The sequence below is a fragment of the Lagopus leucura genome, unplaced genomic scaffold (assembly GCF_019238085.1).
Source record: "Lagopus leucura isolate 7727_CA_CO unplaced genomic scaffold, USGS_WTPT01 Super-Scaffold_100159, whole genome shotgun sequence".
Classification (NCBI taxonomy): domain Eukaryota; kingdom Metazoa; phylum Chordata; class Aves; order Galliformes; family Phasianidae; genus Lagopus; species Lagopus leucura.
The window spans coordinates 31,725,817-31,741,076 of NW_024962335.1; the positions used below are offsets into that span (position 1 = coordinate 31,725,817).

Sequence of the window (15,260 nt, forward strand, 5' to 3'; positions counted from 1 at the left end):
GCCCCAGGGCTCTGGGCCCTGGCTCTGGGGTGGGAGCAGCCCTGTGCTGGGGGCTGGGGGCTATAGGGGCCCCTTCAAAGTGCCTGAGCCGCAGCCGGGAGCTCGGCTTTTGTTTTTTAAAAGGACTGGAGAAATTATTAACCACAATTCATGACGTCAGAGTTGATCTGATTAAAGGTTTGTTTTCTTGCTGGCAGAGGTGTGCTCCGTAGAGACTGGTTCTCTCTTCTTTTTTTTTTAAGTTTCTTTTTTGAACAGCAAACGGAGGGAACTGCTCGCATTGCTGCTGCTGCTGCTGCTCCAGCTGCGCGTGTGTGTGTGTAAACAGGATGGTGTATCTGTAGCTGCCACGCGCAAACACACATTTGACCATGAGGACTCTTCGCAGGTTGAAGTTCATGAGTTCGCCCAGCCTCAGTGATCTGGGCAAGAGAGAGCAGGCAGCCTTGGATGAGCGGGGGACCCAGCAGCGACGGGCCTGCTCCAACGCTACCTGGAACAGGTAAGCTCCTGCACCATGTCCTGCCACCCCCGGGCTGCCCTGTGCTTGCCAAGAAGGCACAGGCAGCCTGGCTTGCTGACACCCTGAATGGGTGAGAGCTAGCTGGGCTCTGCCTTGGTGCATTCCATGGATATGTGCTCCAATGAAAGGCCAGAGTAGCTTGTATTCACCTTGCTGTTAGACTTTCTTTGCAGGCTGATAGCAAGCAGGGCTTCCTGCAGATGGTTCAGCCCCTCTGTTGTGACAGGCAAGGACTTGTTGCAAAAGATCTGGCTGCATGTAGGTCCTTGAGTCCATCTGGATATTCTCATTCAAAGTGGATTTGGTTTATTTTACTCAAAATTTATATATATATATATATATATATATATACACACAATTAATACAATTCATATATATACATTCGTATATATATAAACAATTGTATATATACATTATATGCAAAAATATATTTACAATTATTAAAATTCATATATATGTTATTTTTATGCACATGACTGTACTGCTGATGGTTGATGCAGATTTGCTGAAATACTCAATTTATTCACTTCAGTGCAAAAAGTTGTTTGTGTTTGTTTCTGTTTGCATGTGTGTTTGTGCACGTGCATTTTGGGCAAGGAAAAACAGTCCTTGGTTGTGTTCTTATACATTTGAATGTTATTACTGTTTGGTAAAAAAGAAAATCGCAAACATTCAAACATATGATCTTGAATGAGCCACTGAGCAGAGATTCAATGAATAAAGAATGAAGTGACACTGAAAGATGAGTCTAAGCCTCTGAGTCCTGAGGACTGTGTCACTGCATGGAAAGTTTCACTCATGTTTTATAATTGTCTGGAGGTCACGGAAAGAAAAATAGTGGAGAACTATAGACACATTTTTAAAGGTATTTCAGTTTTAAGCAATTATAATAAGATTTTAAAATATCTCTCATTCCTCTCACCCATTGCTGTGTGTTCGTACTCGGATTATGAATTGGCTGTCTGCTGTCAGCAGCACAGTGAGCGCTGAAACTGTATGATAACAGAAGAGGCTGGGTACCTGCTCAGAAATACGTGCTGTTTGAATGTCAGAGATGCTTCCCGTGTCCTGATGGTGGTGGTACTCGGGGAGGAGTCAGCAGGGAGGGGAGGTGCTGCTTGGTGTGAGCGAGGTGTCTGTGAGCAGCTGTGCCACTACTGTGTGTGAACCCTGCCCAGGCTGGCTTTCTGCTGGGGCTGCCTTTCCCCATGCACTGGTGGCTGTGCCATGTGTCCCCACGGTTTGGTGACGTGAGACTTGAGACACCTGGTACTGCCCTGCAAACCAAGTGGGCATCTCCATGTGTGCACTAGCAGCTCCCTGGAGCTGCGACGAGATACAGATGGTGAGCAGGTTGTGCTGCAGGGACGAAGGGAAGAGCCTTTATTTCTGATGCAATAGCACACCCCAACAAAGAGCTAGCATGAACAGATTGCCTGTGCTGCTGTGCTCTGTGCAGTACTGAGTGTGAGATCTCGCTGATCAAGGAAGTCAGGACACACCAGAAGAGTTTGCCCCTCTCGCCAGTCCTGGTTGTGCTTTATTTAAATGCATTGTCGGTTCTTGTTTCTTGGCAGCAGCTTTGTCTGGGCGTGCCATGCAGGTATCTGCTTTGGAGAGAGGTGTTGTACCCAGTGCATCAAAATGGGTTTAGGGAGAGGGAAAGCACAGCCCCATGGCAGGCCCTTCCCTGCATGGGGCTGGTGGTGTTGTGCTTTGAGGTGGAGCAAGTCCAAGCTGCAGTCACAGTGCTGAGACTTTCTGTGGACTACTGTGGCTTAGTCACAGTGGGCCATCTCTGCCAACGACCTGCAGCCCCACTTCTGCCATCAGGCTTTGTGTCACTGCAGTATGGCTGCCCAGAGACATCCCCCCTGCTGCCTCTCAGCGCAGAGACTGCTGCCTTCTGAGGCCTAATGATAGGGCTTGCAAGGGGAAACACAGTGCCTGTTGTGGGAAAGGACAATTTCTTCCTCCGTAATACCTTTCCATCACCTGCAAACAGAAGTGCTGTAAAAATTCTTGGCATTGCTAGATCAAGAGAAATTGGTGATGAGCTGCAAATCAGGCTTTATATCACAGCTTCTTCTGAACCTGCGTTTCCACGAACCGCAGAAGATCAGTGCATCAGCTCACAGGTCGCATGTTAACTAGCAACCCGCAACAACATAGTGGAACAATGCAGTTTCATTACAGCTCACAGAACTTGCATTGGATTAAAATAGCTTAGATTTTTTCACTAGAATTGTCTTCAATTCCTTCCCCCACTCCCCGCCCTCTTCTGCTTCAGGCAAAAACTGAGAGCTGAGTGCTGACTAAACCAATCGGACCAAGAAACCCAGAGTTTGTAATCCTGAGCTTGCTGCTGGGGCAAACAAAATCCAGAAAGTTTTTCTTTCTGAGCAAGCCAGCACAGACTGCCCAGATAAGGCTGATGCTGCCCAGGTTCTGCTGTGGATAAATCTCCAGTGAAAGGTGCTTCTGTCCTCTTGCTGTGTGAAAATGGGGAAGTTAAGGGGAATAAGGTGAAGGAGTAGGTAGTGATGGAAAGGCAAAGAGCACAAATATGAGATGCTTGTTATGGCAGTGATGCCAGCAGTAAAGCCAAGCAGACATGCAGAATCAGAGTTTTATGGTTTGGGGTAATTTTTATAGGGTTGTAATGCGTGCAATAACTTCTTGTAAAGTAATTTTTACAGTCACAGGAACCATATTTCATCTCCTACTTAAACATGAGTGTTTTTTTTTTTTCCAGATCATAGTGAGGCTTCTCTAGTGGAGAAAACATTCCAGACCTATTCCATATTCAATAGATACAGTATGTATGGTAATAGATGCGTTCATATATATCTACTGTTTCTACTGGGAAAACTTCCTTCTTCCAGTATTTAGTATTTATTTAGAAATATTGTGAGATATTCACGCCTGTGTGAGGAGGACTGGCTTCTTTTTCCTCTCCCTTCAGTGGGAGTCCTCTGGAGAGCACTTACTTACATGGGTGAGAGCCAGAGGCAAGCTGCAGGGTGGGGAAGGGTGCAGGGTACTTCCCACTTGGCCATACCACCACCACACTAATGCAGCATGCCGAGCCTTGACTGCTGCTCTAGGAACTGGTAGTGGGAGCTGCTTCCCAGAGCTCTCCAGACTCATCTGTACTTGTTTGAATGCAGGTATGATCGGAAGAGTTTCCATAATCTTACACTCCATAAAATATGAAATCTTGGTACACCTCAGGGAAGTCGCTTCACCTGTCTTTCTCAACTTCTTCATAAGTCAAAGTAGTATTTAGAGTTGGTGAAGTTGGGGAACTAATGTCTCCAAAACTCTTTGAAGACAGTTTCGCAGACCAGCTTACTTTCAGTTGTATGATCCAGTACATAATTACAGCCTATCCCACTTTGCAGATTGCTTTACCTTGGCTAGAAATTTGAGAAACATCAGTGAACTAGCAACTGCAATGTTACTTTGACAAGGACAAAGCCTGTGGAGTTCCAGCTGGACTGAAGCTATTCTGAAAGTGGGATTGTCCAGGTTGAATTAAGCTAATTCAGAAAAATGAGTCTATCTTCTGGAGCAGGGTTGTCCTCAAAGAATTTTATCAGGTTCATCACTGCAAATTAGCTATTTGGAATACTGTCCAAAGGAAAAGGAGCCCTCAGTCATTTATTCCCTTTCAAAAACATTGCATTCAACTCTTCGGTGCTAGCAAAGAGTGATTATTTATGCGATGTTGTTTACATTCACCAATTTCACCTCAAGAAATTTGCAGACCCTGAGTAAAAAATACAGTGATATTTTTACACACACTGCTTGCATATGACAGCAATGAATGCTTTAGAGAACAAAAATCACCTGCGTGCTTTGCACAAGTAAAACGTTGGGCCACACCACATGCTTTGCTAGGCGGTCCCAACCTGGGGCTGTGATCTGGTTGGACCAAACAGGCAGTCAGATTTTGCAGTTGTTTCTCAGCTCTGCAGGCAAACTGCTTCTGAACTGATAAGAGTCAAAGAATCAGAGAATTGTAGGGGCTGGAGATCATTTAGTCCATCCCCTCTGTTTTGAGTATCTCCTGAGAAGGAGACTGTGACCTCTCTGAGAAGTGTGCTCTGTCACCCTCAAAGTAAAGAATTTTTTCCTCAAGTTCAGTTGGAACTTCCTGTGGTCCAGTTTGTGTCCATTGCCCTTTATTCTTTTGCTGGGCATTGCTAAATAGAGCCTGGCCCATCCATTTGACTCCCACAGTTTAGACATTTATAAATATTGGTAAGATCTCAGTCTCCTCCAGACTGAACAGTCCCAGGGCTCTCAGCCTTTCCTCATAAGGCAGATGCTCCAGACTCCTAGTGTTCTTTGTGACCCTCCGTGGGACTCTCTCAAAATTCCCTGTCTTTGTTGAACTGGGGAGCCCAAACCTGGACACAGCATTTCAGATGTAGCCTCATCAGGGCAGAGTAGAAGGAAAAGATCACCTCCCTTGACCTGCTGGTCACACTCTTTTTAATGCATATTAGGATACCATTGGCCTTCTTAGCCACAAGTCACACTGCTGGCTCACGGTCAACCTGTTATCCACCAGCACACCCAGGTCCTTCTCTGCAGAGCTTCTTTCCAGCAGGTCTGTTCCTAGCCAGTTATGATGCATGCAGTTACTCCTCCTGAGGTCTAGACTCTACACTAGCTCTTGTTGAACCTCACCAAATTCCTCTGCACCCAATTCTCCTGCCTGTCCAGGTCTCAGTGAATGGCAGCACAGCCTTCTGGTGTGTCTGCCACTCATTCCAGATTCATGATCAGCAAACCTGCAGAGCGTGCATTCTATCCCTTCATCCAGGTCATTGATGAAGACATTGAAGAAGACCAGGCCCAGTACCTACCCCTGCTTGCCACTGCTTGCCACAGGCCTCCAAACAGACTGCACTACTGACTTCAACCCTTTGAGCACTGTCCACTCATCTATCTCACACTTCTCAAGTTTACTTATGAGGTTGTTATGGGAGACAGAGAACAGTGTTTTGATCATTGCACTTCTTCCTTTTTGGATTCTTAAAAATGTCAGGGGTATTTTGGGGCTGGAGTAATGGGGCAGTGAGGCAGAAGGCAGTGGTGTTTGGGTGCTCAGCTAGTGACTCAAGTGAAGCGCGTGTGTTGGTGATAGTGAGCTGCATTGGCAAGGGCTTTCTATCAGGTAAAAGTCAGAAAAATAAGCCCCACCCTCCCTGCCTTGGCACTTGTACTATTAGGGTGGTTGGGAGTGTCAACAGCGAGTGTCAAACTCGGTGCTTTACACAAAGAGATTGACATTTTCTATATCCCTCCATGCTAATGTAAACAGCGGTGAAGCCAGGGCTGTGTGCTGCAGCTGTAGCCACTGCTGCCTTCTCTGCGGGGTCAGGCAAATCTGTAATGAGTGATCTCTCCAAGGAGCTGGAATTTCTTAGTGTTCTGGGTTGATTTTTGCTGCTGTGAGAGCCTTCTCAGCTGTAGTTACCTTTTGGCAATCAGCTGTAACTGTGGCAACTACTGGAGTGATCTAGCATTTTGTCTTAATTCTAAAGGCAAAAAAAGAACATTATCAAAACATTTTTTGTTGTTCTTACTTTCTTCTTTTCAAGACTGAAATACTGGATAAAACTGACAACTCTGCAACGCTCTAAAGTTTTTGTAGGCTTTCATTTTCTACTCAACAGTGATCTTCACAGTTGTCTCATCCAAATTTCCACTCTCGGGCTGAGCCTGCTGTGGGTACTCACCTCTTCCCTGCCCACCCACTGGCTCATGGCTCCTCCCAGGCTTCCTCCTGCTCCACTGCTGGTTTCTCAAAATGATTTCTTCTTGTGGATACCAGCCATCATCTTCACACCAAGAATGGCCCATGGCTTGTGTTTGTATGGAAAGGCGTTTGCAAAATGTGTCTTAGTGCATGGACACCAATCCATATTAAATAGCACATGTTAAATAACACAGCCACAGCAGTTTGCCCCAAGTCCTGCTAGTTGAGGAGCTGGCATGCGAATTAATACTCTACTCTCAAAAAGTGCAATAATCCCATAACCCCGAGATTTGTGTTCTTTTGCAATATGGAGGCATGTTTCAGATGCTTACTGCTCGGGTGCACAGAGCCTTCCAGTCCCCTTCTCTACCAGAAGATACTGATGGGGTTCTGCTAGAAACTGCTCATTTCCTTAAACAGGAGAAAGCACAGTAATGCAGGACCAGGAGGAATTGTATGTAAAACATGTCAATACAGCAAAGCAGAAACATTCATAACCCTGGGCTTAAAATCATATGGGGTCTTGTCTTGATTAGAGATTACAGCCTTATTTATTACCGAGTGTGGGTACCTCGGGAACAGACCCATTTTTGGTTTCTTTTCAGCTCTGTTTTGTCTTCTGTTCTGCTTTCTTCTTTACCTTGAGCACACATTTACAGGCACAGCAGCTCCAGGGAAGGTGTTCACAGTAATATCAGTGCATGAGTACACCACCCATTATTAACTTTCATGATGTAAAAGAGTTAAAGAAGGCAGTTTACAAAGCATTTCCAATTTAGTGTAACCATTAAAATGTAAGTTTAATTATGTACATCATGACTTAAACCTCAATGGAGGTTGGTTGCAGGCACAAGTGATCCACCCATCTTAAGCATCTAGCAGAACTCTTGTGTGTAAGCAGCAGCTCAGGCTTTCTTTTCACCAAAAGATTGTACTGATCTGACTAAACCCTTTTAAACAATCACTCATTAAGGAAACCATAGCATTACTTTAAGCACAGTTGGATTTGCTGTTTTTTTTTTTTCATTAGCTTATGTTTACTAAGAGGATTTATGCTAGCTTTTTATTACTCTGACACCAACTTACGCCATCAGTAGCATTCCTATTTTTCTGACTCCTCTGCATTCTGCTGAGCAAACATTGAGCGGCAGACCATAGTGGTGTGACTGTAACTGCATCCCGGCATCCTGCATGAATGCACTGCTGGCTGAGATGGGAAGGCAGGGCCAAGACTTGTCCTGTGGGTTAAACAGCCATCCCTCACTTCAAGAAGGATCCCAGGCAGATGGAAATGTCATCACTAGGATGTTTATAGGTGCTTGCAACTCATAGTTCTCATTAAAAAACCTTGTTCTGTGTTATTTCTTTGAGGGATTATGATGGACCTGCTAGGCTGGAAAGAGAAAACCTCCCCCTCATTTAGAAAAGCACCAGAAAGAAAGCGAGAGCATACTGGCTTCTAGGAGAGAGGTTTAGTCATTCCTCCCTGCAGAAGGATGGCAGGAACACTGCAAAGTTCATTTCCGAATCAGAAGAGCGTGTAAAGGCTGCTTGTTTTATTCACTACATTCATCGTACTTCACATATTACTCATAATATTAAAATACCCAAGTCACCTCGCTGTATACTGTAGACATTTAGCTGCCAATTTTCAAATAGTCGTAAATGGAATGTGATTGCTTGAGCCAGCCAAAATAAACTGGGTTAGATTATCATGTATGTCTATGTGCACATAAATGCATGGGGGAAGGGGTGACCACTGCGTGTGTGGGAGTGCTTAGTACCAAGAGAGAGAAGATGATAGCAGTTCCTATTTGGACCTGCTTGTGCGTTTCTTCCCAGTGTGTCATATCCTTCAGCTGCCACTTTTAATGTCCTTTACTCACAGATGAATGCAACTGAGCTTCTCTTTGCTGTTTGATGTTGTTGGGTCTGCAGTTCTATCTGCCAGCTCACTCCTCTGCTTCCAGCAAGTATTACAAGGGCTTTGTTTTACTGTAGACCTGAGGTGGTTTGATGTGGGTCCCTGCGATTCCCACACACCCTCTGCATCTCCTTCTAAGCAGCAAATACCAAGCTTTGCTGTGACACTGCAGTGATGCCTTGGCCTTGCAGGATGTTGTTGAATGCACCTGGAAATCCTTCTGAGATCCTCTGCCAGCGGGAATCAGGTTGTCTGTGGAGACCTTATGAGCAGAACTCATTTCAGCTCTTTGTCACTAGATAGGGCAGTCCCAAATCCTCATACCTCCTGGCTGGACAAATTTGTGTGCCTGTAAACACTGCACTCAACCTTAATGGGGTTGCTTGAAGGTGGTCCTTCCTTCCCAGCTGAAATCTAAAAGCCCTGTAGTACTTTGAGGATTTTAGCTCCATGCTTAAATGTGGCAAAAATCACCAAGCATCTACAAGTGCAGGGATTAGCTAACAGATAGGAAGATTGTATCAGTCTTCTTTAGGAATCAAAGATGAAGTCTGCTGTGAAGCTGTAAAAGATGGAATTGGGATGGGGAAGGAAGGAGACTTCTACCTTCCTTCTGCTAGTACTGGAACAGGTTTGGTCTCACCTTTCACTAGCATTTCTTTACCTTTGCCCTCAGACCTCAGCTCAGTGATTTAGACTGATGTGTCATCACCCTAAGAGCATTCTGTGTGTTTCAGGAGCATTTCAGGGCTTCATCCTGAAGCACTTGTACTCATTTTAGCAACCTTTTGAGGTGTGGTCTTGTTAAATTCATGGGTTTGGTAAGCATCTCTGCCAAGCATGTGGATTGCTCTGTAGAACGTGCAACACTTTTCAGGGGTTTGTCATTCAGCATTTTAGCATTTGTGGGGATGGTGGCCATGTGCTCCACTTACAGACTGTGCTGGAAAAGTGGCTTTCTGTTGAGCTAGAAAATTCTGTCGCTCTTAATCATAGCTTCACTTGTGGCTGATTGCAGAAGAAAATCATCACCACTAAGAAACATCTGCTTCAGGACAGTTACATACATCAATGAAAATGAAAAGGAAGCATTGCTGTAGGACAGATGGTTAGCACGTCCTTTTGTTCCTTGTTGTCTGTCTCAGAAACTTTCCACCTGTTGTTCTTTTTATGCATCCGTGGTTTTTCTTTAGATGGAGCAAGAGCACAAATTTTTGAGAAACAGAAAACCGTGTTTTGTAATCGCTACTGTTGTAAGGGTTGCCCGTTATTGAAAATGAATGAGAGATTGATGAAATTGCCTTAAAATTCATAATTGTGTAGTGTTTCTGCCTTTTATACTTTTTAAAGAACTAATTATTTTTGAGATTCCAATAACCCTGTTCTAATAAATTGATGCTTTATTTATGAATTGAGCTTCAGGTCCAGTGTCCAGACTTGACAAACACTGGTTTGTTGGTAAAGAAATCAAGTAATCATAAGTGAGATGCCAACAATGCTGGAAATATCAAACTGATGTCATAGCAAAGTTGTAAATTATCTCTGTAGTGAGCCCATAAAATATAGGCAAAAATATGCTTAAAATTATACAGAAGTACCTGGAGTATATGAGGATAAATTTTCTGAGGTTACTGATTTCAGGTGCGTAACTATGAAAATTGTGAAATTGCAAAAATCAGAAAGAGATGCTTTTCAAAAATGTCATTTGTTTTCTAGAGTATAATTCATTTTAAGGGATCTGAGGTACAACCAGCAGTCATCTGTTACTTTTAAGAATGGTACTGTGGTGTCTGGGAAGATATATTTGCCGCACTGTGGAAGCGATACCTTTCTAAAATGTGATCTGGTGCTAATGACTCCTCCTGTTCTCTTTCAGTATCCACAATGGAGTAATAGCCGTGTTCCAGCGTAAGGGTCTCCCTGATCATGAACTTTACAACCTCAATGAAGGAGTCAGGTAGGTGACTCAGCTCTACTCAAGGTGTCATTAGCTGGCATGCGCAGTACGGTTTGCTAGGACTTGCAGTTGGAGTATCATCTTTCTTGATATGTTGGTTTGAAAATAAGGAAGGAAAAACAGGATCCCATCCTGAACACATAGCAATGCAGCTCTATACCACTGCAGTTATGCCATCCTTTCCACTGATGCTAAGCCTATCTCTGAAGTGCTTCCTTTGCATGCATGGACGATATAAAGCCTTCAAGTGCTCAGGTGCAACAGAGCAAGGAAAGACATTGTGCCTGGGAGTCCCTTCCATCTAGCTGCTCCTTCTGTGTGAACTGAATGTGCTCTAGATGTTATAAAGCTGTCTTGTCAGCAGAGTGACCTTAGTAACACAATTTAAGGTTCCTGTTTCTCCGTCATGCTGTGCTGATGCTGTTTCAATAGACTAAATATAGACCAGTGAGGCATATAATATTGTAAGTTGTTGGGTTTTTTGTTTTTTTTTTTGTTGTTCTGTTTTTGTTTTTGGTTGTTTTTTTGGTTTTTTTTTTTTTTTTTACATGAAGAAAAGTGAAGGTGAAAATCTCATCATTTTAGTCATTTAAGTTTTTGTTACAAAGAAAAATCTGTCAAGACATAGGCTGACAACATGGATTTACAGCATCTGTGATTATTTACTAAACTCTGTCTCACTGACAAGGGCAAGTAGCACATTTCCTTTTCAAAGCTTGTCCCAGTGCTTTGAAGAATAAGCAAGGGAAAAACAAGCCACATTTGCAAATGACAGACAGCTTATTGTATTCCCTCTCTGTCTTCAGATAAATCCTCAACGACTCCCTATCACTTAATAATTATTCCTGCTCTGTCTGGGCACCACAGTGTGACAACATCCATAGAATATCCAGAAAATGCTGGTCCAGTCAGGATAATTGTGGGAATATCTTCAGAGAAGTCCAGGCAGATTACATTTGGCCAGTGAGCTCTCTCTTTTTTCCTCTTTCTTTATCTTTTTAAAATGAAAATAAACTTATTCTTCATTTATTTCTTATTTCTCTGGGGAGAAAATGACACGCAAAGAATAGATTTTCTAGGATGGCTGTCAGTTAGCATGATCCATCAATCATTTTGAGTTGGTTATTGGTGTAATGGTTGATCATTACTGTAAGTGAAGCTAGGATTCTCCAGCTTCATCTGAATGACAGAAAATGGTTGTTGTGGGCTGAGATTTCCTGGTCCATTGCACTTGCCTCGGGATGCTTGTCTGCTGGTAAGGAACAGAAGAGGAAAAGGAAATTATCCTCTGAGGATACAAGTATAATCTTGTATGGACCAATAAACAGAAGTAAAATTGCTGCTATCTGGTAAACAGCACCCAGATTTTGCATTCATTCACCTGGGTGTAAGCCCTGCACAACGATGATACTTGCTAGTACAGCTGTGTTTAATTGCAACATCTGAGGCAGCAGAAGAGGCAAACTGACTACAGACTGATTTTTTTTCCCAGCTAGTGATGGATTATGATGCTGCATGATAGGCCTGTTTCCTTTGTTAGTGTAAGAATAATGCTGCTGCATTGTCATCATGGCTGATCATTCAGTTTTGCTCTGTTCTGGGAGGAATAATGTCTGGTGACTCACACCTGAACTGATGGACCAAATATTATGAAATCTAGATCGATCTAGAAAGGCGCTGTCATAAACAAGACATCAGCAGCATCACTTGTTATGTGAGTGAAGCATGGCTTTTGAGGCTGGTTCACATAGTTGTGTCCCTGCTACAGGTATTTGATTCCCACTAATCAAATCAAGCTCCTAATGAGAATCATGTTCAGGAAATGTATGACTTTCCCCTTATAGCCTGGAAAGTAAGGGCAGGTTACTCAAAGGAGCCCCAGCCTAGAGGTCGTTCCCTGTCACCTTCTACTTGGCCTGAACATCCTTCTAATCCATTGCCAAATTCCACCCTTTCTCTTATTGACTGCTTGGACTTCTTGGTGAAGCTTCTCAGTGTGTGTCCTGCATGCAGTTCATTCACACAGAATTCTAAGATGAGAAATCAGCAAATGGACTAAGAGTACAGAAAGCTCTGTCTAAAGAAGAAAGCATGGTGGTGATATTTTTTGAGCCTGTTTGTGTACATGTCCAGATGTGGCCTCTTTCTTGAATCTGCACTCCTGCTGGTTTCTTCATTTTACTGCTGATCATAGTCATTAACTTTGTGGGACCTCCTGACTACTTGCAACTCAAACCTTTCTCTTCAATTAAATTCAGCTCAAACCAACTTTTGGTTGAGACCAACTTCACACATACAAAAAAATCTGGGTTACTACTCTTGATATTTAATTCAAAATATTTTATTTTGGTTAATATTAGTATTCAGTGTAAAAACATCTGGTTTATAAATATGACCTCAGAAGTGGGACAAGTCTTTGTTTGCCTTAAGATTGTTTTAGATGCATTTTCCCAAGAAGTACATAAATAAAATGAAACACATCACCATTACTTCCATGGAGCAAAATTTTTTGTATGGAAGTGTTTGAGTTATCAATAACCTAGTATCAATAACCTTTTTCAGCATTTACTGAATGGTAAAGGAAGTTTTTGTTTTGACACTTTAATTGGAGCAGATTCTGGAGTATTTTCATAGTTAAACCTTGAATACCCAATTGACCCACAGACCAAGTGTTAATATTTGAGCACGTTATTCCTGTGATGTTTGTGCACCTTCATTTTGATTTAGGAATGTCACAGTGTTCAATTACCGTATGTCACGCACACGGGCAAATACAGCTTCCTAGCCTGAATACACATGTAGAGGATTTGTACTCTGATTATTTATGCACTGGTTGCTTAATAAGTGTCAGTGGGTACAAATCAGTACAGTATCACTTACTGCTCTGGGTTTGGCCACTCATTTATACCGGTGCCTTTTGACACCATTCTTATGTAATTGCTCTGGTATTAGAAGGTGGCCTTAAGTAAGAAGTTGGATAGAACTGAGGAGCCCTACATCAAAACAAGAACAACAACCAAAACAATAAACCTAAACAGTGTATGATTTCAGTTCATTTCAAATTGCCCTACCACCTGAATGAAGATGCATCATAATGCAGGTACCAGAGAAGATACTCCAGTAAGAGGAGTCTCATCAATGCATGTCTTGTACATTACTTCTTGTGAGCTCTTACTAGATAATTCAGTAGGGGATTGATTAAAAGTTTAAGTAACAAAAATCTCTATGCATATACTTACTACTTAGTATTTATCTTGGTTTATTTGTGCAGTGGAGTGGAAATGATGGTACATTTTCCATTTTCATTTCATATGTCACAATATGTCATTTCAAAATGTTTATTTACACCACTTGTAAACCAAGGAAGAAAAACAAGGTAAGGGAAATGCAGAGGAAGCCCAATATCCTGTGTTAAGATCAATACACATTATAGCTCCCTTTTTTTGAGTTTCAAGATAATGTTTTGATGCAAACACAACACATTTCAGTGTTGCTTCCTCTTTTGTAGCAAAAGTTCAAACCCAGTTAGATCACATCCTTATATTTGCTTCATATAATCTAATTGCTAGTAAAGATAAAATCAGGTATAATACTGTCTTAGACTTTAAATTCAGTACAGTTACATACAATAAGGAGACCTTATTGGACTCTGTCACTTCCTGAAGGGAGGTTGCAGTGAGCTGGGGGTTGGTTTCTTCTCTCTTGTAAGCAGAGATACGACTAGAGGGAATGGCTTCAAGCTGCGCCAGGCGAGATTCAGGCTGGACATTAGGAAATACTGCTTCTCTGAAAGAGTCGTCAGGCACTGGAATGGGCTGCCCAGGGAGTGACCGACCCTGGATGTGTTCAAGGAATGTTTGTACACTGCACTGAGGGACGTGGTTTAGCGAGAACTATTGCTAATTGGTTGGACTGGATGAAGATTTTGTAAGTCTTTTCCAACCTTGGTGATTCTGTGATTCTGAGTAATGTTTCTAGAGAATCTCAAAATGAACCAAGGAAGCAGCAGCAGGAAGATTAAAAAAGACAGGAACTATTTTAGTGTGTTCTATGTGCATTTTTACTATCAATTTATGAAGGCATTAAACAGGCAATGAAAGTCTGATAATAATGATATACAAGCATCATAAAACTGCATAATGACTGTCAGCAAAATCAGATGCACGAGTCTTCTATCTGATCAGTGATCTCTTACAGGTTTAATCAGATTTTTACCTAGATTCCACCATAACATCCACTTACCTAGATAAATTTACTCAGCAATCTGAATTTTCCAACTTCTGACAGATGACAACCTAATCGATTTTTTTTAAAGGAATTTAAATAAGGATTGAAGAATAAAGAGCAAGCAGTGTGTTCTGTCCAGTTTCGTTGTGGAACTCTGAAATGAATATGGTGCTGAGAACTTCAAACAGCAGTGCTCTGCTGTGGCCTGAGGGCCTCACTATTTCACTAGAAATTAATTAAGCAGTGTGAAGTGTCTGTTTTATTAGGGATTCAAAGAGCAAGATGCATTAATTGTGCTGTCAGTTTTTTCTACCTTGAACCAGAGGTGTTAATGTAGCTGTGCTGCATAATGTGAAGCAGTTCAGTGCGTACAGTCACAGAATCATAAAATCACCAAGATTGGAAAAGACCTCCAAGGTCATCCAGTCCAACCTTCCACATATCACCAATATTTCCCACTAAACCATGTCCCTGAGTGCAGTATCTAAACATTCCTTGAACACCTCCAGGGAATGGGACTCTACCACCTCCCTGGGCAGCCCATTCCCAGCTCCTTACCATTCTCTCGGTGAAGAAGTATTTCCTAATGTCCAAACTGAATCTTCCCTGGAACAACTTGAAACCATTCCTTCTAGTTCTATCACTAGTTACATGGGAGAAGAGGCTGACACCCAGCTTGCCACAACCTCCCTTCAGGTAGTTGTACAGAGCTCAGGTTACCCCTGAGCCTCCTCTTCTGCAGACTGAACAATCCCAGTTCCCTCAGCCGCTCCTCATAAGGATTGTGCTCCCCTCACCAGCTTTGTTGCCCTTTTCTGAACATGCTCCAGGGACTTGATACCACTTCTTTGTAGTG

General features: G+C 42.6%; 1 protein-coding gene across 3 annotated transcripts in view; it reads left to right on the forward strand.

Annotated features, from left to right (window-relative positions):
* The window catches only part of PRR5 (proline rich 5), an 84,028-nt gene that overhangs the window by 33,631 nt on the left and 35,137 nt on the right, over positions 1 to 15,260 (forward strand). Inside the window, exons 1-3 of one of the 3 annotated variants that reach the window (XM_042889841.1) lie at positions 112 to 177; positions 389 to 502; positions 10,097 to 10,177. In XM_042889841.1, the coding sequence (XP_042745775.1) occupies positions 399 to 502; positions 10,097 to 10,177 (185 nt within the window). In that variant the 5' untranslated portion in view covers positions 112 to 177; positions 389 to 398. Of the gene's footprint in view, positions 1 to 111; positions 178 to 242; positions 503 to 10,096; positions 10,178 to 15,260 lie in introns of those variants that run through there. The other 2 variants (XM_042889839.1, XM_042889840.1) reach the window with 2 other exon arrangements.